The following is a 26,100-nucleotide window of genomic DNA, read 5'->3' as shown; positions in this document are numbered from 1 at the left end:
CAGATTAGGTATCAGCACCCTGAAATTAGTCTAAAAAAGCTGTAAAAGTCCAGGCCAAAAAATATGCTTTTTTTGTTGACCAGTGTAATGCAATAACAATGCGGCCTTGTGCAACATTTGCCGTTGATATTTCTCGGGCACATTCAATATACGTCCCACTGCAATACTTAGAATCACTGTGCGGTGTTGACATTGCGCAGTGTCACGATATCACGGTCGCTGCGCATGGCCACCGAGGCCCCCAAACGCCATGCGGCCAGCAACGCACAGCCTGCGGCCATTATGGCGACTAATGATGATAAATGATGACGATTCCTACGGAAACAATACGCCCATAGAATTCATGCAGTGACCCCCAACAACATTTGACAGAGGCCATCATGAAAAACGATAAAAACAATGGTGCCCATGAAAGGGATTTAGAAGACAAAAAGGGCTGCTCTACTGTAACCGACAATGGCACAAATGCAGCGGCAAATAATTCGTAAAAAAAAAACCTCAGGGATTGGATGCTCTGCTGGTTTTTTTTTTGCCACATCAACCAAGGCATTTGCACTTCTGCCTTTAAGTTCAAACAAAAATTGCCATATTTTCTGGATTATAGGACGCTCCGAAAAGTAAGATGCATCCCACAACCTTTTTATTTTTCCCACACAAAGCCAATAACAAAAGTTGACAAACACGGTCACACATTCACACACCGAGAGGATTGTAAGACGTACTTCAACCGCTTTACTTTCAAATACAGGAAGAGAAAACAAAATTCTGACATAATCCAGAGAATATGGTATATATAATGCTAAGAATATGGCATTATAAAAATACAAATCAAGGATAATGTTTGGTTGTGGACTTAACATTCAGAAGACAGCCGGCCGAGGTTATTAGAGACATGGAAGTCAGCCATTGGCTTTTTCTTTTAATTCCTTTTTTCCCTTTACCACCCTTTCCCCCATCATTGCCACCTCCACCCATTGACCGAATGTGCAATGTTTGTCAAAATCTGCCGTACGCAGGCAACCAACAAAAGCCAGCCCATTCTCTCGGTCAACTGTTCATATTGAGAACACCGACAAATTCTGCGCTGGCATTGTTGTGCCAGACCCAGGTCTCATTCAACGCTCATTTTCTTTTTTAGGCGGTGGTGGGGGATAGGGGGAGGGAATTCTATATTAAAAAAACCTCTAGCGACACCGCTTCTCTTATGGCCCCTTGCTTCTACTCCTCGTCGCCACAATCATTTTCAACCCCCCACCACCACCCCACTCCGCCACCAATTCCATCGCTTTATTTGCTCCACGGCTGCAATTTTCTCCAGCGCCGGGCGTCTCAATGGACGAGAGTATACGAACGTGGCCTTGTCTCGCATGCAGGAGATTATAGCGGTCGGGCGGCCGGGCCGAGCGGGTGTTAAGCTGTCTTGTGGCCGTGCCCGGCTAGCTACAGCCGCCCCTCTATTCTGCGTGCGCGTTTGTGTCGGGGGTGTGGGGGGGTTGAGGGTGTGTGGTGGTGGTGGGGGTGCCTTTCGTTTTTTTTTCTTCTTCTTTCCGCCAGGATTGGGTTCTGGGAGACGCTGGTTTTAGCGTCGCCACAATGGGGCTGCCCCAGATCAGGATTTGTGGGAATTAGTGCTACTTTGAAGACATTTTCAGTCGTGCGAGGAGTTGGTGGGGGAGTGGTGGGGATGCGTGGGTTGCCGTGGCGAGAGGAGGGAGAGGTGGCGGTTTTGTTCGCCCGACTTGTGGGAGGGAGGGAAGGAGCTTGTGAGGGATGTGGAATACCAGATGGCGAGGTTATTTGACTCGTACGTAACGGCGTAGGAATATATGCGCGAATGCTAGAGAGGAGGTAAGCATCTCATAGATTCGAACGTAGAGTAATAAAGTGCGAGTCCGTGTGCAGCTTTTACGTGTGGAATATCCAGCACGTTTCGCCACTTGGGGACAATGCCATGCGCATTGCAGTTAAAGGTCAAAATGTCTCCTTGCTCAAACAAGCAGTGGGGTGGAGCTCATCTCCATTGGCGGTCCTAAGCCACTGGTGTGAATTCCACATTCCCATGGTGAGGGTCAGACTCTCCATAGGATGACGACTGTTAGACTTCTTTACAATGGGATACATTACTTTATGAACTGTGTATTTTTTGCGTACCTCTATATTTGAAATACACAATGGCTAAATATAAATACGATATATTTGAAGCTTTCGTGACTGCAAGGATTCATACTCTTAGGTTTTTTCGGTAAAGTGACTTTACCGAAACAACCTAAGAGTATAAATACGATACATGCATTTTCTGTATAGCTTATGGACTGCTGGACCAAGTGCTGTTAAGAAGTGCCTATTGACACCAGAAATAGCACAAGATGGGATGGTATGGCCAGCAACAACCATGCCCGGCCGCCTTTGTCTTCCAATCTCCCAATTTTGATGTTCATTATGTGCCTGTTAAAGATTGAGTCAAATCTAGGGGAGGCCCGCTTGCCACGGGTACTATTATCCATGGCCTGGAATCGAACTCCGGTTGCCGGGTTCATAGCACCGTGTGCCAAAGACGGCACCATCTGCATTGGCACACAACACACACGTGCCCCCTATAGGAAATGTGTCTTCCTCTTTTTAAATGTTTGACTTCTATTTGGCTGGCTTTCCCTTTCCATATGTCACCCCTGGGACACTGTTAATATTCAACATGTGTGAGTTTGATCATTTCACTTGGCGTAAAACAGAGAGTGAAGGATTAACATGGTGGTTAATGTGTAATAGAAGCAACGCTCACTAATTGTGAATGGCCAATCTACACAGCAGCCCACAATGAACATCGTGCCCTCATAATGGACCAGCATGTTGGTAAGATACTGTGCTTAGTAAGGTAGTAATGAATTCAACAATAATCTCTGTACAAGAAACTAATATTACATTGTAAGTAATTCACAGCCATTGTTCAGTACAACTGCTGGATTGAGGAGGCCTTCAAACTTTGTATCAACCATGGGGGTTGTTTGACCATACTTCATCACTCTGGGTGGTTTAGGTTGGTAAAGGAAGGGGTGGTGGTGTGGATGTGGGGGAGGTCAGAAGTTGTATATGTAAATACAATCGAATTATGTTCTACTATCCACAATCAAACAAATATTATTTTCAGTGCATTAGCCAATGGGCGTTTCAATCCAGACTCTGCTGATGAGGCCCTAATGGGTGAAACCACAAACTATATAGTTTGTTTAAACATACCCTGCAGGTTTAAAGCTTTCGTGACTGCAGGAATTCATATTATTGGTTCTTTCGGTAAAGTCACGTAGAAAGGAAATAAAATAATAATAAAATAATAAACCAATACAATTCGAAACGTCGTGAGAATTTAATTGTTTTATTTTGATTATTTTATTATTTCCCTTCTACGTGACTTTACTGAAAGAACCAAGAATATATACCCTGCAGGCTAAATATTCTAATTGATCGACTTTTGAATTGACGAATCAAGGTATGACTCTACATTTTACACTGTTACGTACTCATCCATAATCAGGACACGCCAAACGCACGTTGCAATCTCACACACGCAGGGTGCAAGATAACTCCAGGCGACTGGAGTGGGGTTCATCCTGTGTAAGCAGGGGAAGAATCCAAGTTTTAATTTGAGACGGAGAATATTTTATAAGGCAGGCCTTGTGGCACAAAGATCGTACAATGCAAAAATATCTGGGTGCAGAAGTACAGTATGACCAAAATGACCAATTCTCATAATTAAAATCTAAATAAATACAACTGTACATGCCAAATAAATTATACCTATTTCAGAATCAGAGTCTGTATTCATCCAAGAGAAATCCGATGAGCTATGAAGCTCTTTTTCACAGGTGTACAGTCGGGACGGGTCAGAAAGTTACAACAACGATAGCAGTACAAAGTATATGAGAGGTAATCAAATAACCAAAAGTAAATACGTAAAATAGATAAAGTATTTAAGTTCAAATTTCATAAGTTTTTGCAACATATCATTGGCCATTGTCTATCCACTGCTATCTGAAGGCATCCCCGCATCGTCAGCATCCCTCGCGCAGTCCAGTGCTGCTACCAATCCTACCAACCCGTCTCGCTGCCGCACACGATCTGATCTCATCGCTGCATCCCCGCCGCGGTCGTCCTCTTGGGAGCGTTCTTTTCAGGAGAGAACTTCGATTCCGTCACCGGTCTCATCCATCGGCCACCGTTCTGTCCAGAAATGTTTGCTGCCAAAATTATCGTATTGTATGCAATGTAGGGCACGTTGCTTTTATTAGCACCAGATGCGCTTCTGCGACCGTCTGGAACGCTCTTCCTTCCAATATTAGGAAGCCATTAGAGCTCTGCACTTTAAAATCTAGCTTCTTTAGAACAGCGTTTTGTGTTTAGTTTGTTGTCTTTCCCCTGCACGTCCGATTAACACGGTTGTATGTAGTATGCATGTTGGCTACGTATGGTGAGAAAGAAGTTCAACATACATACAGTACCAGATAGCCGGAGACTGGCATTTTTTGTTTAAAAAAATTACAATACATACACGTAGAGGTAAAATTACAACCCTTGCAATTATTTGCACCTTGTTTCAACTGCTGCGCCGGGAGATCGAATCGAACAGGCGACTTCTGAATTGCAAGTCCACCGCGCTGACCGTAACACCATCCGCTCCGTTGGCGATCAGCTCGCACCAGGCACATCCAGCTCATCGGCGTTCTTTCAGCTGAAATAAAAAGTCTATTATGTCTGTCGTAAAGATCATAGACCACTGTGAAATAGTCCAAGGCAGTTGTAAAAAGTGAACCTCCACTTTCAATACAACTCACTTGACGTGCGCGCGCGCGCGCGTGTGTGCACGCACTCTAACAGCGTGCGCGTTTGTGCGCGTGTGCGCACGCGGGTTCATACAACGGGAGCGCGCATGCCAGTCGCCCGCCAGTCTCGTACTAATAATAGTGATTGCATGACGCCCCGTGCGACCCGGAGATTTGGGCCCACGTGTGAGTTGTCCCGTACAAACCATTTATCGGTACAATGGGGCGAGCGGGCCCTGTTCAAAATAGGCGATTAAGGGGTTCCATAGAGAGAGAGAGAGAGAAAAAAAGGGGGGGGGGGTCTAGGGCAGTTAATGCGGCGGCCCCCGTGCCTTGCACACACGCACGCATGAACCCCGTGCCTATTTGCAATTCGCCCGCTATCCAGACCTCTTTAGCGAGAAAGGATGCACGGGTGCAAAGAAAGGGCTCAGAGAGCTGGAATAAAAACAGGGGTGTTAGAAAAATCTCTTCCCCCCCCACGCCGACGCTGCCCGTTCCCCCCCTGCGCCCCTGCCCCCACCACTGAATCCCTTTGGAATATTTTATGTGTGACTTCACTTCATGTACCAGCGAGGCTTTCGCGATGGGTGTGTGGATGTGTTCTTGGCCCCCTTTTCTAGATGTGTGCGTGTGTCTGTCTGACAATCATAGCAGTGTGCAGGTTTTTCTCTGTCGTGCTTTCGAGCTCTCTGATGGGTTTTTTTTTCAGGTTGGAGCTTCTTCAAGGAATAGATTTTCACTTCCCTGAAGAGGCTCTCAGCACATGCAGCGAAACGTCTGACTTGGTCCCAAACAACACGTGGTGCAACCCGAAAACACATCGGAGGGCTCTCCCAGCGGGTTACAAATAACAGATGGGTTTGTCACTGTGACGCAGCCATCGAGCGTGTAGGCCGTGCAATTGCGCCAGGGCCCACTGGCCATCGGAGTGTGGCATCGAGATCCATGCCAACCACGCCACACACCACCACCTGGTCCCATTGCCTCCTTGCCAGCGAGCCTTCGCCAATGCACGTCACCTCAAGGTGTATCCTGAGAGAGGTCGCGAAAATTGTCTGGTACTTTTTGTACATTTTCTACCAAGTATTTTACACAACTTGTCTCTCTGTCCGCGAACACATGATCAGGCCCCATGTGCGATTATATTATTTTGGGTGTACACAAAGGCGGACACTAGGGGGCAAACTAAAACCAGTTGTAACTGAGGGTGTGAAATTAGTTTCCTCACAATTCAGCAAGTGGCAAGACTTGAGAGGCAGATGAAAGCAAGATATTGTAAGACTTCTACCGTGGCTGTAGCGTAAAACTTCAACGATCGCCTGCTGTCATTATTACAATCTGGTCTTATTTTCGTAGTCTTCATTGCAAACAGCGCATCTCCCACTCACGAACTACCCGAGTTCAATTCTCTTCCAGCGTTCACTCAAGCTGGGTGTTGTCAGCGTGGGGCTGTGAGGTGTGGGTAGGAGGAGGTGGCAGTGCTGAGTGTTATGCCCTCGTATATAAATGCTGGGGATGTATCCGAGTGGTCTGGTTTCTACCATGTAAGAATTCTCATTAATTGTCAGTGGCAAATCATTCAAATTTGAAAAAAGTATCTTGGGACTCAGGAAAGCCTTCCTGAATTAAAAATTGCTGTTGGTATTATCCATAATAACGTTTTTTGGGTTAGATTGTGTAAATATAAATGTGTCGTTAACCCACCACCACCCGACACGGCCAATTGTTAAGGTTGTCACGTAAACAAAACATGCCAATTACTTCTTCAGCACACCGGCTGTTGGAGAGTAAACCCACAACATTTACAATTAGGGTACAACGCTTCGCTGGTGATTACAACCAGCTTCATCAGGCGAATATAAATGCATCCTTACATTTAAATTTTCGCGATATAACCCAAAAACCTTTATTATGAATAATATTGGTCACGAAAGCCTACGTGTTAAATTGGTATCATTTCCATACTCTTTGGTTCTTTCGGGAAAGTCACGTAGATAGAAAATTAATAGATCACGACGTTTCGATCGAAAATCAAGGTTGGTATAATTTCCCTTTTCCAAACAATGTAACTGCCCCATGTATATATTGTAAATACAGATGGATTTTACCGTATTAAATTTAAGCTCACAATAACCCTGAAAAAAACAGTGGCATGTACTCGATGACAATTCTATTGTTTACAACATATGGAAATTTAAGTATCATACTTTAGCATGAATAATTTTGGTAGAGGAAAAAATATATATTGTCACGACTACATGAATACCTAAAGCAAATTCATTTCTTTGAAATCGTTTTGAAAATGGCACTGGTTAAGTTAGTGAGACATGAATGTAAGTACGTACGTAGAACTTCTTTCGCACCGTACGTAGCCAACCGTGCTAATCGGAGTTGTGAGGTTAAGGACAACAAGCTAAACACAAAAAATGCAAGTTTACAGCCATTCAATCAAGTTTAAGCAGCCAGCAGTACCGTGTTCATTATCTGTATGTACTGCGGAAGAGTAGACCAAATATCCTGAAAAGGGGGCTCTCTTGAGCTCTGTCGAGTGGAGGATCTTCCGCCAGCAGCAGTGAAAGAAATTGTTTACCACCTCTGGTCTGGGCACTGTCAGGCGCAATAAGAGCGTGAGGTTTTGTTACAACTGCAGCCCTGTCAAAAGCAGTGAGTGTCTTCACGTGAAAATGATCAGTGGGTAGCACTGAGCCATTGGTGAATATTCCACATGTTTGCGGATTATGTTGACCATTGTGTACAGATATTAAAATAGTCATTTTACAACGCATTATCAATCCACTGCTGGATGAAGGCATTCTGTACGCAGTGTTGGTAAGGGGGTTGTTTAACCATACTTTACCGCCCTGGTCAATGAGGGTTGGTGAAGTGTTGGGGGGGTAAAAACGGTTCTGACATCACTCGGCACTGATGTCGCTTGTGGGTGGGAATCTAACTCCGATAAGTTTAACACATATAGGGTTTCGCGACCAATATCGTCCATAATATAGTTTTGTTGTTGAAGTTAGATCGCGTAAATATAACTAACTCCGACTTATGGCTTCATAGCGCAGTGTGCTAACCACTGCTCTACCACCGCTCAGGTCCGTTTGTAAAGATCACACGAGAAAGTCTGTGAATCTCCGGTACATGGCAAAGACGCACATGACACATCTTCACTCCATGAGGATCTTATTCCGAGAAGAAGGATGAGGTTCAGAAGCTAGAATTCACGCATTATTATTATTATTATACATTGGGTAGATTTCGCTTGAGCAACAATTTTCGTTTATGTTATCCTTATTTTCGGAAGCGAATCTCAAATCTGCCGTGTGCCTCTCCCGAAACACAACTTTCAGCGGTTGAATGAATGACGAACATTTAACAAAGAATTCGCGCACAGCTTAAAGTTCTGGGCGGTCATGAGCTGAGGCCACTCCGTGAAATTGCTCATCAAACCCAACCACACACGCTTACACACACACACGCTTACACACACACACGAACACACACACACACACTTGTGCACGCGCACGCTCTTTCTGCCTCTGTCTGTCCTCCCCCTTCTCCTACCCTCCCCTACCCCCCATACCCACCCCACACACAACACCCACCACCACACACACAACACCACCACCACCACCACACACAAACGAGCACATCTGCCACTCACATTCACGTGTGTGAATGTGAACGCGCGCGCGTGCGTGCACACAGACACACGCGCGCTGTCTCGCCAACTCACCCGCCCGCTCATCCATCCGCTCGCTTTCTCGCACTCACTCACACACACACGCGCCCACCCTCTCTCTCTCTCATATACATATACAAACAAACATGTGGCGAGGAAGCGTACAAATTCACGTTTGCAACAAAACGGCGCTGTATCATCTCCAGTCCTGGGAGCGTGTCATCCAATTACATTCAAAGCGCGTTGTTCGCTCGCGTTAACGCAATTTTAAATTTTTCCTGCGTTAGTTTTGTTTGCTGTTTTGACACGAAAACTTATTTTAAACTGCGGTGAAAAGTTACCTGCGTTTTAGACGTAGATGTTGTTGTCCGGGTTTACATCCTCGTAATCGTAGAGATGTCTGCTCACATTAATGAGAGTTTGGCTCCACGTGGGAAGACATCGGAGTACCTAACCCAATGAACCCCACACGGACATCGGGGTAACACTCAACAGCTCTGAACAGATAGATTCAACAATCCATTGTACTCCTGCCTTTTAGCCACCACAGCCCGAGCCTACACTAACTGGCAGTCTCCAATCCAAGTACTCGCACATAAAAAACGTGACTTTACCGAAATAACCAAATACTATGAATTCCTGCAGTCCCGAAAGTTTTAAGTCAATGTATTGTAGTAGTAGGTTTTTACCCTTTTAAACTGGTACAAAACTGAAAAACCTACTACTATATTTTGCCACTGGTAAAAGAGATCTCAAAGTCAATGTATTGTTTTACTTTTGAAGCCGACGTGTCGTTGACGAACGTTTTCGGTGTTTGTAGAGATTTTGGGGCATAATGTTTGCTTCCTCTGTTGTATTGCTGCCTGTCACTTTATACCGCATCAGAATCAGAATATTCTCTTTGTTTCTTTCGGTAAAGTCAGAGGTAGAAAGAAAAATAAATAATAAATCACGGCGTTTCGATCTCAACACAAGCAATCGTCATCAGGTAGCAAGATACAGCAGTTCTACCTGATGACGATTGCTAGCGTTGCGATCGAAACGTCGTGATCTATTATTATTTGTTCTACCTATGTTGACTTTCATAATCAACGATTTTTGGGTTTAGATCGCGTTATTTATAAATGTGTCATAACCCTCCACCACGCGACACGGCCAATCAGTAAAAAAGTGTCACGTTGACAAAAGACAAATAGTTCACTGCTTTAGCCCACCGGTGTGTTGAAGTGTGAAACCACAACATTTACAATTTGAGTACGACGTTTCGCTGGTAATTGCATCCAGCATCATCGGGCAATTCGCCAGAATGGTGAGGCTCTGCTGTGTCTCCCGTTCTTATATAGAGCAGCAGCAGGGTGACGTCATCATTAACTCATTAACTCATCATGTGCAAAGATTTGAGGGGGGGGGGGGTTATTGTAATTATATACTTGATCAGTCATAAGGCTATTGTTACGATGCGAGTTGTAGATTAGTAATCATTTGGAATGTGTTCTATTGTGATTATGCTACATTAATCATCAGTTAGTGCTTGTTTCCCTTATAAGGAATTGTATGTTGACTTTACCGAAAGAACCAAAGAGTAGGGATTTCTGCAGTCACTGCCAATGAATAGGGTATCACCGAATAGCAGGAGGTACCTGTACTACTGACCTTGCAAGATTCGGACGAGATCACGGCGTCTCGCTGCCAGGTCTGTTACCACCACCATCCATCCTTGGTGATTTGCCTGGTGGCACAAATGTTGGGAGTGAATGTGAATGTTGAAGCCAACGTGTCACCCGGGGAAAACGCGTCCGTAGTTATATCGATCGTTGCGATCGATAAATGTCGCTGCCTTCGATGACGATCCGCATTTGTGGCCGTTATCGTTTCATAGTCACCAGTGGAGTTACGTTGGTGAGGAATTGATAAAAATCAAATAAAAATTAGTCTGGGTGAAGTGTTGGGAGACGGGGGATAGGGGTTGGATTGGAGTGTCAGCAGGAAGGGCAGTGTTCGTGATAGGTTGACTGGTCTCTACTGGACATCTGTGAAAAGAGAGCTTTACAGCTCACAGGATTTCTCCAGAATAAAATAAGCATTGTGATTCTGTCTGGTTGGCGAGTGTGAGCCATTTACAGATGCACCCACCGATGTCCATTGACCCACTTAACTTTCCGCTCAGCGGGTGATTGAATATTGGGTAAGCGACGGCTCCTGCCACTATACCCTACGGGGGCAGTGAGTAGGAGCGTGCTCAAAAGATTCGATGGGTTTTTATTGAGCTTGGCGGGCGGGCGGGCGGGAGACGGTGTTGTAGAGATGTTGGGGAATAATGTTTGCTTCTTCTGTTGTATAGCTGCCTCTCACTTTACCGCATCAGAATCAGAATATACTCTTTCGTTCTTTCGGTAAAGTCACGTAGGTGACGATTGCTTGCATTGGCGATCGAAACGTCCTGATCTATTTTTTTTTCTACCTACGTGACTTCACCGAAAGAACCAAAGAGTATGGATTGCTGCAGTCACGAAAGCTTGAAATGAAGACAGAATCCGAATATTTGTTTTATCCTGCAGGAAGGATTCGATGAGCTATACAAGCTCTTTTTCACTGATGACCAGTAGGGCCGGGTAAGAACGTTACAATGGGGGACGCTACCACACAGCTACACGCGGTGCACACAGAACACACACACTGCACACACACTACACACACGGTACACACACGGTACACACACTACACACACTACACACACTACACACAGTACACATAGTACACATACAGTACACACACACTACACACACACTACACAAAGTACACACGGTACACACTACACACACTACACACACACTACACACAGTACACACAGTACACACACTACACACACACTACACACACAGTACACACTACACACGGTACACAGAGTACACACACGGTACACACAGTACACAAACAGTGTTGTTCCACGTCCGACCGCATCGCCGCATCTGAGTGAATTAAAACCGCATCGAGCGAAATCGCACAAACGGAACCCGCACAAAGCGAGGGAAACCTGTACACTAAACACAACGCAGTGGTGTTATTTAAGTCGGGTATCTATGAATCGATCGCGCCCTACAGTATATAGACAGTCTGTGAAAATAAATAGTGTTTTAATAACGCTAGAGATTGTATCAGGTAACACATCTTATTTTATATATAACGCGGATTTGAATTGGATATAACGCGGATTTGAATTGGATATAACGTGGATTTGAATTGGATATAACGCGGATTTGAATTGGATATAACGCGGATTTGAATTGGATATAACGCGGATTTGAATTGGATATAACGCGGATTTGAATTGGATATAACGCGGATTTGAATTGGATATAACGCGGATTTGAATTGGATATGACGCGATTGAGTGAACGTCGCAGCGCGAGAAGGGATCCGCGGTTGTGCGGCTGCCTCGGCGCGGGATGCTGCTGGATGCTTCTAAGACGCACGCGGCTCGCAATTTTTTGTTCAGCCTGCGAACGCATCTCGCGTGTTATTGGTGGGGGGTGGGGGGCTGTGCTTCTCCCCCCCCCCCTATATTTATATATTCATTATTATTATAACGCGATTTTTTTAAATTGGTCCACAACGCAGCTGTCCTTCCAGAACGCACCCACCAACAAGAATTGGCCCCGTAGAAGTTTGCTTTCGCCGAGGCGGGCGACGTCGATCGGCCTCAATCTGCAGACGCTTATTATTATGCGCAGAGAGAAAAGCCTCCTTAGCTTAATGCCTTGTGGCTGTGGAGACGGCAAGCAAGCACATGGTGGTAGACACGAGCGGAAAAAAAGCCCTATTAATCCAACGCGACCGACCGCATGCAGATTTCGCGCACGCGATGGTTATCTTCAACTCCGTTCGCTTCTTTTTTTTTGTTTAAGGAAATAAATTACGGGTAAATAAATTGGAAGGCAGGAAAGAACTTCATGATGTTTTCCCAATTATTCAAGTGTCCTTTGTGCAATGTTTGCACACGCGAGCTCTGCATAAAACTTTATTTTTGTGTGTTTCCACTGCGTTGGTGATAAATGTGTTGTGGACGGCGCGTGTACAGCCAATGGCTGTGTGAATGCGCCCTTCGTGCTCCGTTCGTGATACTTCGTACAACAGCACAAAGACAAAGATCCCCCGCGGAGCCCAAACGAACAGCTGGGACAAGTGATGCGAGCGAGCACTTTTGAAGGCTGGCACGAAGCACTGTGGTATATCATAGTCAAACATGGTCAATCCACTGCTGGATGGTGACCAATACAAGCCGTCGCAAAATTTCACGATCACACGATGCCACATTCGCATCGAGCACCTATCAGCACGCGAGCTCATTTCGTGGCTCCATCTCCGAGGTGATCGCTCCCTCCTTTGGGCTGCCACTCCGTCAGTCATCTCGACCATCGCCCGTGTGTCTGTGCGTCTGTAGACGCAGTCAGAGCCCGTCCCTACGCTATGGCGAATCGGGGCGATGGCCCCGGGCCCCACGCTTTGGGGGGCAGGGAGGTGTGATTTGCCCCGGGTCCCACACCAATCTATAGACGGCCCTATACGCAGTACAGATCGCATACAACGAAATCGCACAGTGCTCGGTCTGTCTCATCTTGGGGACCACGTGGGGGTCAAGGCTCGTTTGAGACTTAGGTGGGGAGGAGGAGGGGGGACCTGCTTGGGTTGCGAGATGGCCATGAGATGGCAATGCAGCAGTGGATTATTGTATCAATCTGTGCGGTGATTTGGGTGTGTCCACACCCTCGTATTAAACCTAGGGCAATGTGATTGTAGGGCAGTGTGATTCACCAACGACAACAACAACTGCCGTTACCACGGCGCTTGTGCCAGGCTAGGTGCACCTTAAGTCTGCGTGAACTGTTCGTTGGCAGGTCATGGGGACAGAGCCAGGTACCATTGGTTGACTGACAGATGACTGGGAGATGCATCACATGTGCTCCCTACTGACACACAAAGACCCTTCCTTTAGCACAGACCATGGGGAGAATGTATGTTTGCGAGCACCTATTAAGGCCAGCATGAGGCACAATAGTGGATTGGCCAGCACCACTCCTGGCCGCCTTAATCTCCCCAGTGCTGATGTGTAGACTGTGGTCCTGGTTTTTATTTATGGCTGAGCTGATCCAGGTGACAGCCAGACCAAGTTCAATGAGATGCTGTACATAACCACTTGTTACGCAATGCTGCATTATAGCCTTGGCCAGAAATCGAACTCAAGTGAGCGCCGTTTGTAGTTCAGAGGATATCCGTACAAATACACGTAAACAAAGACAAAGATCCCCTTAATAGCCTGCGTGGGATGTTGGGGAAAGTGCTGTTAGCGAGCACCTATGACAACCGGCACACAATTTGCGCGTGCGGTCAAAATGTTTGGAAAATCCTGAGGCTACTTTGAAGATACATTTTTGCGTATAAGCACTTGTTTGATATTTTATCTTAGGAAGTGCCGAATAAACTAAAACAATGTTTTATTCTACCAGATAAGGCACACTGAGCTATATAGCTATTTTCCATAAGCGACCTGGCCTCAAATGATAGCTCAACGAAGTGGCTTCTCATCGTGTGGAAATTTACAGTAGCAGCCAAATACCCTTAACGCGTGATGTTGATTCTAAATGTGGAGGGAAAAACCGGAGGACCCGGGGAAAAATCCATGCGACCACGGGGAGAGGGACACGCAAACTCCAGATATACAGGCGTCAGAGTCGGACTCCAACCCACGACCTCCTGTATACCAAGCGAGGTAGTTTACATCTCCTAGCCATCGTGGCGCCCAAATAAAGCACCCCACCCCCCCACCACTAGCAAGTGCGAGGCTCATAGAAACTTTTTCTCCACACCACCCTCGATCTAAGTCGGTGGTGCGAATTAAAACCATTAAGCTTGGGTTGGCAATTGTGGGGAGGGGGAAGCGGTAATTGGACTGACTGACCCTACCCCTAGATCTCGCTCGTCTCCTGCCCCGCCGCAACCACAAACCCCAACCTCACTCACTCCGCCTATTCTCTTCCCCCAAATCTCCCCGCACCCCCGTCAACCCCACCCCAGGCCCCCGCTTCTTGCCCAGCGCAGATGTCAGTTTAATTCGCCAAAGGCTGCACGCTGCAGCCCCATCTGTTACATTACTTTATACGGAGCCGGCGCTGGAGTTCGTGCGTGTGTTGCACGCTTGTTTGGGCTGGCTATAGGGGTTTGCCGACCCTATACAATAAATGCCTCTTGTGTGTGCGCGTGTGTGCGCGTGTGTGTGGGTGTGGGGCACGGTAGTGCAGCGGTCAGCGCTACGCTGCGCTACGACCCGGGTTCGATTCCTGCTCACGATCACCAGCAGTGAAGATTATTATCTGAACCGGTCCTGGGCCTCCCCTAGGTCGACCCGGCCTCAAATGAGAGCCTAGTGCGGTGTGTAAACATCGCCACTGGGGAGACAAAGGCGGCCTGGCGTGGTGCTATCTACCCACCCCCTCGTGTACGGTTCCAGACTTCGTAGGTGCTCGCTAACAGCACTTGCCCTAGCAGTCTGTTAAGGCTACACGGGGGATCTTTGCCTTTGTGGGGTACGGTGGCAGTGATCGTCTACTTCGTCCTGCCACCCCGCACTCGTAGATTGTGCCCCCCCCCCTGATTGTCAGGCACATGATATGCCCGTCTAGCAGTGGATAATCCATGGCTCATGACATGGCCCGGACGAGATGAATAGATGTTCCGTGAGGTTTGTGTTTCGCCGCAGTGTCGGGGCGGTGTTGCCGATCACTGTCGGTCGATTCCAGTGGCAATTTGAGATCTTGGGTTGCCACCATATCGTGGGGAAGAAGGCAACGTCTCACAATTCCAGAAGAGGGCAGAATGTCACGTGAATGCATTGTCTTGAGTGGTTTGTTATTTTTACGCAACGAACAAAATCCACGACTTTTAATGTCCCTCGTGGACTCGCAGATCTCCCAGGAGAGCCACTGCAACATGAAGAAGGTATTGCTGGGAAAGCCGGGACAGATGGAAACTTTATTCATATCTGAACTTGTTCTGGGATTCTTCTAAGTAGACTCGGCCATAAATCGGAACCTAGTGTGGTGTGTGTAAAACATCGGTGTCGAGGAGACAAAGTCGCAGCTGGGCACGTGTGTGGTGATAGCCACACAGTCCCATCCTGTGCTATGCTTCTCTTAATAGGTGCTCGCTAACAACACGGGGCTCCTATGGTCTATGTGTATCTGTGTATTTCCATGTATAGGGATCAGTAGCGTAGTAGTTGGTGCACTGCGCTCCGAACACACCAACCCGAGTTCGATTCCCGGCAATAGCCGACATCAGTGGAGAGTGATATCTGATCCGGACCTGGGCCTCCCTTAGGTCTACTCGGCCTTAAATTAGTATTTGGTGCATTGTGTACATATCAGCTCTGGGGAGACAAGAATGGCCAAGCAAGGTTCTAACCACATCACAACCTCGTGTGTCGTACCAGCTGTTAATAGGTGTTCACGAACATCATGTTTCTTCAAACAGTCTCGCCCAGGAGTCGGAAACCAAAACAACAACAACAAGAGACATTTTTTGTTGTCAGAATCTTGTCAACAAAACTCAACATTTCAAGAGCCGCAATGCACTGTGGGCGAATACGAGATGGTTGGTCCATTCAGTGATGAAGAAGGTCACGAGGCAGGTCCCTTCAAGAGCCACAGCCGCGTGTGGCGTTGGAGTCGCGAGTTGTCGACCCCTGGATACCTATAGACTCGACCAAGAGGGTTTCTCCTCTTCTTCTCGACCTAGGGTGCAAGGCACTCCGTGGCCAGGTTGTTTCGGAAGTTAAAATCATCGAAGCACAAATGGAGCACGGGCACGCCAGTACAACTTACTTGATGGAGGGGGTCTTTGTATTTGCATGTGCGGTGTTTTTGCGCATCATGATATTTGTGCCTTTAAAAAAAAATCATTACATTAGGAATTACGAAAGCGTCGAGGCCCCTCTGTAAACATTGACATCAAAGAGTTGCGTGACGCGATTTTCAAGAGGAGGCTATTGCGTCCCAGGCACCATAGCCCCCACATTGTAAATGTCAAAATAATTGCGACTCCAAATTTAAAACAAAGATGCGTAACACATTTGAACTTTTTTTCGGGTACGGTACTGTAATTACATTGATATTCTTATATCTTCTGAGCGAAAAAAAGATCGCCGATCTTCACGGGGTTCTTGCCTAGTTAAAAAAAGGAAATTAAATTAAGTGTGTGCACGTGTGCTTTGTTGTGCGTTAAAAAGGGAGAGAGCGAGACAAGCCTGGTAGTGTCACAGTCCGTGTGTCTGTGTGTGCGTGTGTGCGCGCGTGTGTGTGTATGTGTGCGTGCGAGTGTGTGTGTATGCGCGTGTGTGTGTGCGCGTGTGTGTGTATGTGTGTGCGCGTGTGTGTGTATGTGTGTGTGCGTGCGAGTGTATGTGTGCGCGTGTGTGTGTGCGCGTGTGTGTGCGCGCGTGTGTGTGTGTGTAAGTGGGGTGAGCCGTAGTGTAGCGGTCAGCGCACTGCGCTACAAACCCGGCGATCCGAGTTCGATTCCCGCTCACGGCCAACACCGGTGACGATCAGAAACGGTCCTGCGCCTCCCCTAGGTCGACTCAGCCTAAAATGAGTATATGGTGCGGTGTGTAAACATTGCTACTAGGGAGACAAAGGCGGCCGGGCGTGGTGCTGGTCACCCACCCCCTCGTGTGCCGTGCCGGTCTTCATAGGTGCCCGCTAACAGCACTTGCCCCAGTAGTCTGTTAAGGCTTCACGGGGGGGGGGGGGGACCTTTGTCTTTGTGCGTGCGCGCGTGTGTGTATTGTGTGTGCGTGCGCGCGTGCCCCCGCGCGTGTGTCTGTGCGCGTGCGCGTGCAATTGTGTGCGCGCGAGACGGGGTGGGGTGGGGGTGTGTGCGTGCGCTTGCATGCGCACACACGCACAGGCGAGACACCAATGGGTCGCTGAAAGGAGCAGAAACACCCCCCACCACCCACCCACCTCCTCCAACCCACCCCATGAAATAAAGACAAGAAAACATGCACCCAGGCGCTAACGACATGTGTATGGGTTCTATATGATGCCGCATACTGTGCCATTGGCGAGACCTTAATTTATGAATCCCGGCAATTCAGGCAAAACCTCGCGCCGGTCCAAGTGCCCCTTTCTGGCATTTGTGACGGCAGGCCCCTCGCGCTCTGCTCACAGAATGAAAGGGGCGGGGTGAAAGGGAAAAAATTAGGAATATAACAATTTACAACATAAACAAAGGAATAGCGTTGTTATATAATGGGTTTTTAAGCGACGGAGCGATACGTGACTTTTACATCTCCCGAGTATTTTTTGACCGTGGGTCTTTTGAAGATATAAAAAAAAATCTCAAACAGGTGGCCTTTGCCGTTCGACGCCTTTCTCAAAGAAAATTTGAGGTTTTATTTGGGTCCTTTGTGTTCGCCCGTTGTTTGGGTGGGCGGATGGAGCGCCGCTCTGGACCACAATGTGTTATGTCCGTGCGTGTGGAGGTGTACATCTCGCGCAACGCTTTATCCACCGGCAGATGTCGACCAAGCCTGCGCCGATGCATTCTTCGGTTATCATATTTTCGAGAGAACACACTGGTTTGGGTATTTGAACAACCTTTTGAGTTGTTTCTTTGCATGTGAATGGAATCTGCAGCACAGGGAGAAAAGCCATAGCGTTTGAGAGGATAACTCTAAACAACTCTGCATAGGTAGGGCAGCCTACTTTCTGTACTCCCCCACCTTATAACCGTTTGTGGTTTCCGCTTGAATTTGTTTTGGCTGCATCTATGTGTGATCCACCAACCCCAGCATCCAAAGCACAGTATCGCAGGCATTCAGTCCCACACGCTGCCGAATGTTTGTACATATTGCAGTGCAATGTTAATATAATCGTTTTCCATTCTCTGTCCACTGCTGGATGAAATGCTCCCCGTGCTGTCGCCGTCCTTTAACGGCCCGCTTCTACTTCGCAAGCATCAGGCACACGGAGTGCGTAAAGACTACACCCTCTATTCGAACGGATGCGTTGCATTTTGGATTGTTTTTCTTTAATCGTCAAGTTGGTTCTTTCGGTAAAGTCACGTAGATGGAAAAATAATAATAATAAAATAAAAATAACTAACTAAATTTAGTGAAATGAAAATAACTAACTAAATTTAGTTAGTTATTTTCATTTTATTATTTTAATAATAATACAATTAAAATAACAAAAAAATTTAATTAACGATTAACTATTATTATTATTAAAATAATTTAGTTAGTTATTTTCATTTTATTATTATTTAAATAATAAAAAAAATGTATCTTTTTTTTCATGTACGTAACTTTACCGAAAGAACCAAAGAGAATGGATCCTTGCAGTCACGAAAACTTCAAATCTAAAATTAATCGTCGCGTTGTGATCACATCTCACAACACCGTACAAATGGAGCTGCTTTCTGCGTTGAATTTGTTCACCCGCACCTCCGATTAGCATGGTTGGCTCCGTACGGCGCGAAAGAAGTCCAACATACACACATTTCCCCAACGGTTTGTTAACGGCTATATTGGGGGGATAATTGTCTTTGTTGTAAGCCACTCCGCCATCCATGCATGTCGCCACCAGCACCAAGTGGTATCAGGGCTGTATCGTAATTGCTGGAGCGGTCTCATAGCCAACATTGGTATGCTCCTGGCGATGCTTACACACCACACCAGTTACTCATTTGTGTTTGAGTCGACCTAGGGGAGGCCCAGGACCGGTTCAGATAATAGTTACCAATGTTGGTCATGAGCTAACCACTCCAGTCGCGCTCCCAACGTGCGCGTGTGTGTGTGTGCGTACGCGTGCGTGGGGAGCGATAGTGTATGAATGTACGTGTAGCGGTTAGCGCGCTGCGTACATGCATACAAACAGGGGGGGGGGGGGGCGTGCCCATGTTGAGATCTTTTTTAAAAACAAGAGCAGGGTAATCAAGCGAAGACCACAGATGAGGGAATTGCGATGCCACTGTAATGGAGGTGACGCAATGGTTAACACCCTGGATCGGTGTTCTTCAGTGCAAGGCCCGTGGGCCACTAGCGGCCCCTGGTGGCCTTTAGTGCGGCCCCAGACACAACGCACAAATAGTGAAAATACCCCCCCTCCCCCCATTATCGTGCTGTCAAACCCAATGCTTACAAATGTGTGGCGGCCCTCACACCGACGATGTCTTGTCGGCGAAAGTGGGCCCCCTCTGAGAATTGTTGAAGAACACCGCCCTGGGTGGTTGTAATCCAGAGGCCGCCGGTTAAATCTGGGCCAAGCTTCTTGAAACTCCACCAACCCCTGTCCAGCTGGTGGCGCAAATGGGTGCACCGCAGTCGATGGGCAGGTTCACGTGTGGTGGGTTGAAGTATGGGTGCTCCCACTGTTTTCAAGACGTTTGACCAGCCTGGAAGAGTAGGCCAAAATTCCCCGGAGATGGACGATCTAAGGCCCCCTCTAGTGGAAGGCCCTCCTACGAGCAGTGGCATTGGGCAAGCAATCGCAGATGATTAGAAAAAAACGTACCATGTTGGGTTGTGAGGAATGGAGTTTGCGACAACGCTGCATTATGTGTAATGGAAAACTACTGAAACTTTATGCCAGTATAACAAAGTAAAAAAACATATGAATAATAAAGTGGTCCATAACAGCGATTTTTTTGGGTTAGATTGCATAAATATAAATGTGTAATTAAACCCGCCACCACCCTACCTACACAGCCAATTCGTAAGGTTTGCCACGTAAACAAAACATGTCAATTAATTACAAATTTAGCATACACCGGTGTGTTGGAGAGTAAACCCACAACATTTACAATTTCTAATGCGACGTTTCTCGCCGGCGATTACAACCAGCCTCATCAGGCGACAGCCAGAATTGTGGTCCGGGGCCAGAATGTGCGAACCGTTGCTTGTCAGGTGTGTCCAGTGAGAGCTGAATTTTAGGGGGAGAATGGATTACGTCACTCTGTGTGTGAATCTACGTCGTTGTGTGCACCTGCTGTGAGGACTTTGCAAATCGTGTAGTGGATCGATTTGCCTCTGCCCAACCACAGCCAGGGAACCGCATCACATCCCTGCTACGTGGACGTGTCACTGGGGATGCGTGCGAGGTGCCTTATTGTTGCGTTTGGCCGGGAGCGCTGTCATATGGACTCTGTTGGTAATGACAGCAGTCGTTCTCAGAGAGCGGTCCCCGGTAGCACCACCCAGGGGTCCGCGACAGCTCCCCCAGGTGGTGCGCGGTGGACGTTATTTCATATTTTACTTATCATATTGAAAAATAATAATTGTAAAAAATATGAATTTCGGTACACTACCCTGATTAAACTACCCTCACCCTAGGATCTAAATGCCACCACTTAACAAAAATAATTGAAGCTGCGTTAATTTTTTTTATGTTTCGGTAATATTAAATAATTTTTGTATTGCTGGTATTTACAGAGGGAATCGAAGGCGTTCTGTCACCAGGGATGTGGGGGGGGTGGGTGGTCCGCGGAAATGTTTGATTGAATAAACTTGACCCCCACCCCCGTCGTTTCAGCTGCCACGCCGGGAGATAGAGTTGAAGCGGAGGCCTCTGCATCGCAAGTTCAGTGGCACCACCTTGGCAGTGGCCACCCCTTGATTGATGTAATCAGTCTTGGAATGTGATTGGAATATCAGAATCAGAATATTTGTTTATACTGGAGGAATTCAATGAACTGTACAGCTCTTTTTGTCACAGATGTCCAGGAGAATACAATCATAAAATTGGAATGTAATTGGGGGAGAGAGAAAAACTACGATTATGTATGTATGTTGAACTTCTTTTCGCACCGTACGTAGGCAACCGCACTCATCGGAGGTGATTAAGTTAATGGGCACCAAACGCAACCATTTTCCATCACGAAGCGACGCCGAAACGCGAAACTTTGCGAGCGTGGCCTGCGACCGACGGCGTAACCTTGGACTCAGAAGCTGGGGTACCGCTGAGCTGTCAGGAAAAGAAAACAACCGATTCATGACCCCTCTATTTATTGAAAGAATAACTCTTCCAAACCCCCAACACCCCCATCGCCTTCCCCTGAACCCTCTCCACCCCCCCTCCCCTCGCCACCACTCCCTCGCGGCTCGCTCACCCCCTTGTTTTGTTTTTTCATTTTTCCCCCCTCCCCCCACCCCCCGCAACTCAAGGAGTCACATCTGGGCTCGGAGGCGAGAAGTTTGGCCATCAATCATCCTGTCCCCGGACGCGTATCGGAGAGCCTCCCTCTCTCTCTCTCTCGCTCTCTCTATGAGCACCCAGGAGGTGATGGTGGCTGCCCTAAGGGCATGTCTGCAGGAGTTGGGGGCATTGCGAGACGGAGATGCCACTGCCCCCGCGGGGGCAGCGCTACCTCACGGTGAGACACGTGCAAAAGCGCCTTTGAAATGCGCAGCGGCCCTTCCCGATCGCTGTGATTCGTCGCCGCGACTTTCATCATTTTTGTTGTTGTTGTTGTTAGATCGCAGCGCGTAATTTAACCGCTGAGGATCCATTGGGATCTACGGATGAAATCCCCCTTACATATGTAAATTGTTATTATTATCATCGCAGAGAATATAAGTAACTCGGTAAATACGCAGATGTAACGCCTCCCTCATATTTTCACTCTGCGTATAATTTTTTTTTTCACATCCCATGGGAGAGTGAATATTTCCAGCAGCGTTGGATGAAGTCAAGTAAACCCAGCGCCGCCTTTGACATTCAATGTCTCAACCAGCAGAGTCGGGCTCGCGATAACCTATGCCGGTGAACCAATAGATGAATGTGTTCCTTCGTTAGTGTTGTCTGCCGTTTGGATGGTTGGTGACCAGGAAGCTTTTATTTGCCTCTCCCCCTGGGATATCGCTGTAATTTTCCGAAGCACCTGCTGTCCAGTCCATTCTTTGGTATTCGCTAAGCGAAAGAGAGAGAGAAAGATACATCCTTTATTTAAAACCGGGTGAGAGCCCACAGAGACACAGATGTCTCGCTTTCCCAAGGAGCACATGGGTGAAGGATAATTACAGCACACAGCTGAAAACAAAGTGGAATGAAATTCAAAACAAATGTGAAATAATAAAACACAAATTAATGTCCGGTAAATAACAGATGTTTAAAGAACAGCTTTAGAATGTGGACAGATCGTATGAAATGAAGGCAAATGGTCACAACAACAAAAACAGGCAATTAATTTTTAAATCAAGGCGATGTGAAAGGCAATTTGTGGTAGATACGGTTTTAATTTAAACACGGAATCAATTTGAGATTTGGTTGCACTTTAAAGTGATGTTTGCGTTCAAAACAGGGAAAACAAGGAGCACTCTGATAGACAATTTACGAGCGTGTGAACGGACGCGGCCACGGCCGACCGAATAGCGCAAGCGCGTCAAGGCGTCTTCTCTGTCAAAGCCCTCCGAGAGCGAGAGCGACCCCTGAACGATTGGTTCCAATTCCACTTTCCTATGGCAGGGGCCAGTCTTACAAAACGGAAAGCCCGCTGGTGACTTCCCACAAAAAAAAAGTGGCAGGCGTTTTGTTGACCCGGGCAGAAATGATGGACCGAGTTGAAAGCACCCCCGATCAAAATCTGAACTCGTAACCCTCTTCAGTACGAGTCGCGCGTCGCGTGAGTTCTTCACCATCTGGATGGGAATGAATAAATGATGAACCTCGCTTCGGAGGAGTGGGCACTGCGGCAGCAGGCTCGGCTTGCAGTCAGAAAAGGTGCTGAGTTCAAATCCCAATCGAGAGGTAAACCACTCACGTGATCTCTCCCGTGTTTTATAAAAATGAGTGCATTTCACTTTGTTGGATGTTAATAGTGGTTGTCCTGTAGGTGACATGCCCCCACACCCCCACCCCTCCCCCTTGCCACGGAATGTGGAATTTCCACCAGTGGCTTAGGACGGCCACGGTAGATGATCAACCCCCAATAATCAATTAAAACTAGGAGACGAATTGGTGTCTGGGTCAATTAACCCCCACGACCCGCACGGCGTGTGGAGGCCCTCATCCCGAATCATTATAATCACACGTGACAAAGCGTCGTGCATGTGTGTACCGCTGCCCATCGACGTGATAGCACAATTATCTAAACGACTGTTACGCAGTCTCTGCCGCATTTGATCACCTTTGTTCAATCAATTATCTTGATCCGGAGCATCGGCACGTGGCTGCGTACGTCCGAGGACAGTGCACGTTGAACGTCGGTACAGCACGCGTCCGCGCACGTGTGCGCACGTACGTACGTACACACGTGCGGGCACGTGGCCGCGCGCGCGCGCGAACTCACCGGAGGAAATTGTGACATGTCAGCAGAATGCGCTGGAAGGGATTTTGCCCGGTGATGAATGGGCGCCTGCTGTGTAGGGCTTGATTAAGCAAGATTGCCGGTAATGATAGCCCGGCCGTGGCGCGCGTACGCCAGTGCATGCACTCGGAGCGGTGTTGATGCGATCTTCTATAAACAGCGCGGACAGGAAGGGCAACAACCGACGGAAATGCCTCGGACCGTCCAACCGTGCGGCTCCCGCGTGTTTACAGTTGCTGTGCGCGTATGTGTGCACGCGCGCGTATGTGTGAGAGACACACGCGTGTCAATCAGATGACCCATAACACCCGGGCCGGTTCCCGTGACCTTTCTCCTGCCCGTGTCGAGCTCCTCCACACTGCACGCGGCCTCCAAGTGCACCTAGGCTGGCACAGGCGCTGTTGTGACGTCAACGGCACTTTCTTTTTTTCTTGAACACAGTTGCTGAGCACAGGTACAAAGGTCCGACTTGTCAGGTGGCTAGCAACAATCAGCAACACAAGTGGCCACCAAAAAAACTTGCCGGCGAACAACGGTTGTTGTTATTGTCTGCATTTGTGTATGTGTGTATGTGTTCGTGAAAGATCTCGACACTGTCCCATCGGTGAGCTCCTCTGGCAGGCGAGGCTGTGTTGGCTGCGTCATGTAGCCCGCATGCCCAGCCATCACATGTCCAATGATCTTCTGTTTGGCCGGATAGAGAGGGCTAAATGGGCATGGCACCTGCTAGAGAGACTGATCTAGTACAGGTTGACGTGGAGCTGAGTGGACTTGCCAACGACTGGTACCAGCAATATCAAGATCGACCACTGTGGAGGAGGCTCGTGAAGGACGCTACTGGGCAGTTGGAAGCATTTGCCCTCCATCAACAACGGAGGGCAGAGGAGCGAAGCTCACAACAACGAGCGGAGTGCCAGGCGGTTAAAACATAGCAAGTTGGCACAGTAGGGAGTACAGATGGTGCATCTGCTGGTCATTTCCGTCAGACAACCCATGGCACCTGGGTCTGTTCCGTGACCTGCCAGCGAGCGTTCGACACTTCACGTGGCCTTAAAGTGTACATAGCCTGGCACAAGCGCCGTGGTGATGTTACCGGCACTTAGTGGCTAACGGCAGTTGTTGTGTTACTGTGTATGTGAGGAGTGATGGCATAATGGTCAGCACACTGCACTATACACACAGTTAACATTAGTGGCGAATGACATGTGAACAAGTCTTGCGCATCAACTAGATTGACTCGGCCTGAAATGAGCACCTTGGTGTGCTGTATAAACATTAGCACTGCGGAGACAAAGTGGCCGGGCGTAGCACTGGCCAAACCGCTCGTTTGCGATCTATGCTGCTCTAATAGGTTCTTGCGAACAAGCACTTCCCCCAATAGTCTGACCATATTACCTGTGTCTTTAGTGTGCCTACGCACGTGCGTGTGGGCAACGGCGCTGTGGTTAGCGCACCGCACGACGATTCGGTCGATCCAAAGTTCCAATTCCCGGGTTATAATTCTCAGCACTTCTTGCCCCTTGGCTGTCTCCGCCTGGCCTGGGCCTCCCGGAGGTTGACTCGGCCTAAAGTGAATACCTGGCGCAGCGTTGTGATCAAAACCATTGGAAGGGCGTGGCGCTGACCACACCGGTACGGGTTGGTGAAGGTGGGGGAGAGGGAGGGAGGGGGAGTTCAGAACAACAAATGGATTTTGCCGCACTGACAATCACCTGGCCACGACGCCTACACACACACGCACACACACGACACCTACCCACACACACACACACGACGCCTACACACACACACAAACCTGTCTTCTGTGTGCGGTGGCGGTCGCCCATCCCAAGCACGGTCCATTTGCTCGGATCATAAGTGTGCCGGTCATATCTGGATTCGAATTTTATCGCCCATCCGTTTCGCCGAGATGACGCTACCAATTGTCGACGCAGCTAAAGGTGACGTGAAAACGTGGGGTGACCGTTTCCCACGCAATAATATGTGGACCAACATCGTAAAACCACTGTTGTCTGTGTATGTATGTTGAACTTCTTTCGCACCGTACGTAGCCAACCGTGCTAATTGGAGGTGTGGGGTGGAGGATAACAAACTCACTCCTACAGCAGAGAAGCATGAGCAAAACGCCACAAACTCTCTCCTGAAGCCCTCTCATGACGAGCAGATCTTAACATTGGCATTCACCTCCTGAACATAATGCCATACGCAAGCATATATCCAAAGAGTGCTCGTATCAGA

General features: G+C 47.8%; 1 protein-coding gene across 1 annotated transcript in view; it reads left to right on the top strand.

Annotated features, from left to right (window-relative positions):
- The window catches only part of ALPK1 (alpha kinase 1), a 70,036-nt gene that overhangs the window by 3,456 nt on the left and 40,480 nt on the right, over positions 1-26,100 (top strand). The window contains exon 2 of the mRNA XM_078875480.1: positions 21,722-21,930. Within this exon, the coding sequence (XP_078731606.1) occupies positions 21,822-21,930 (109 nt within the window). The 5' untranslated portion in view covers positions 21,722-21,821. The remainder of the gene's footprint in view (positions 1-21,721; positions 21,931-26,100) is intronic.

This window comes from Lampetra fluviatilis, chromosome 41 (assembly GCF_964198595.1).
Source record: "Lampetra fluviatilis chromosome 41, kcLamFluv1.1, whole genome shotgun sequence".
In the NCBI taxonomy this organism is placed as follows: domain Eukaryota; kingdom Metazoa; phylum Chordata; class Hyperoartia; order Petromyzontiformes; family Petromyzontidae; genus Lampetra; species Lampetra fluviatilis.
This window is presented reverse-complemented; position numbering and strand designations above follow the sequence as displayed.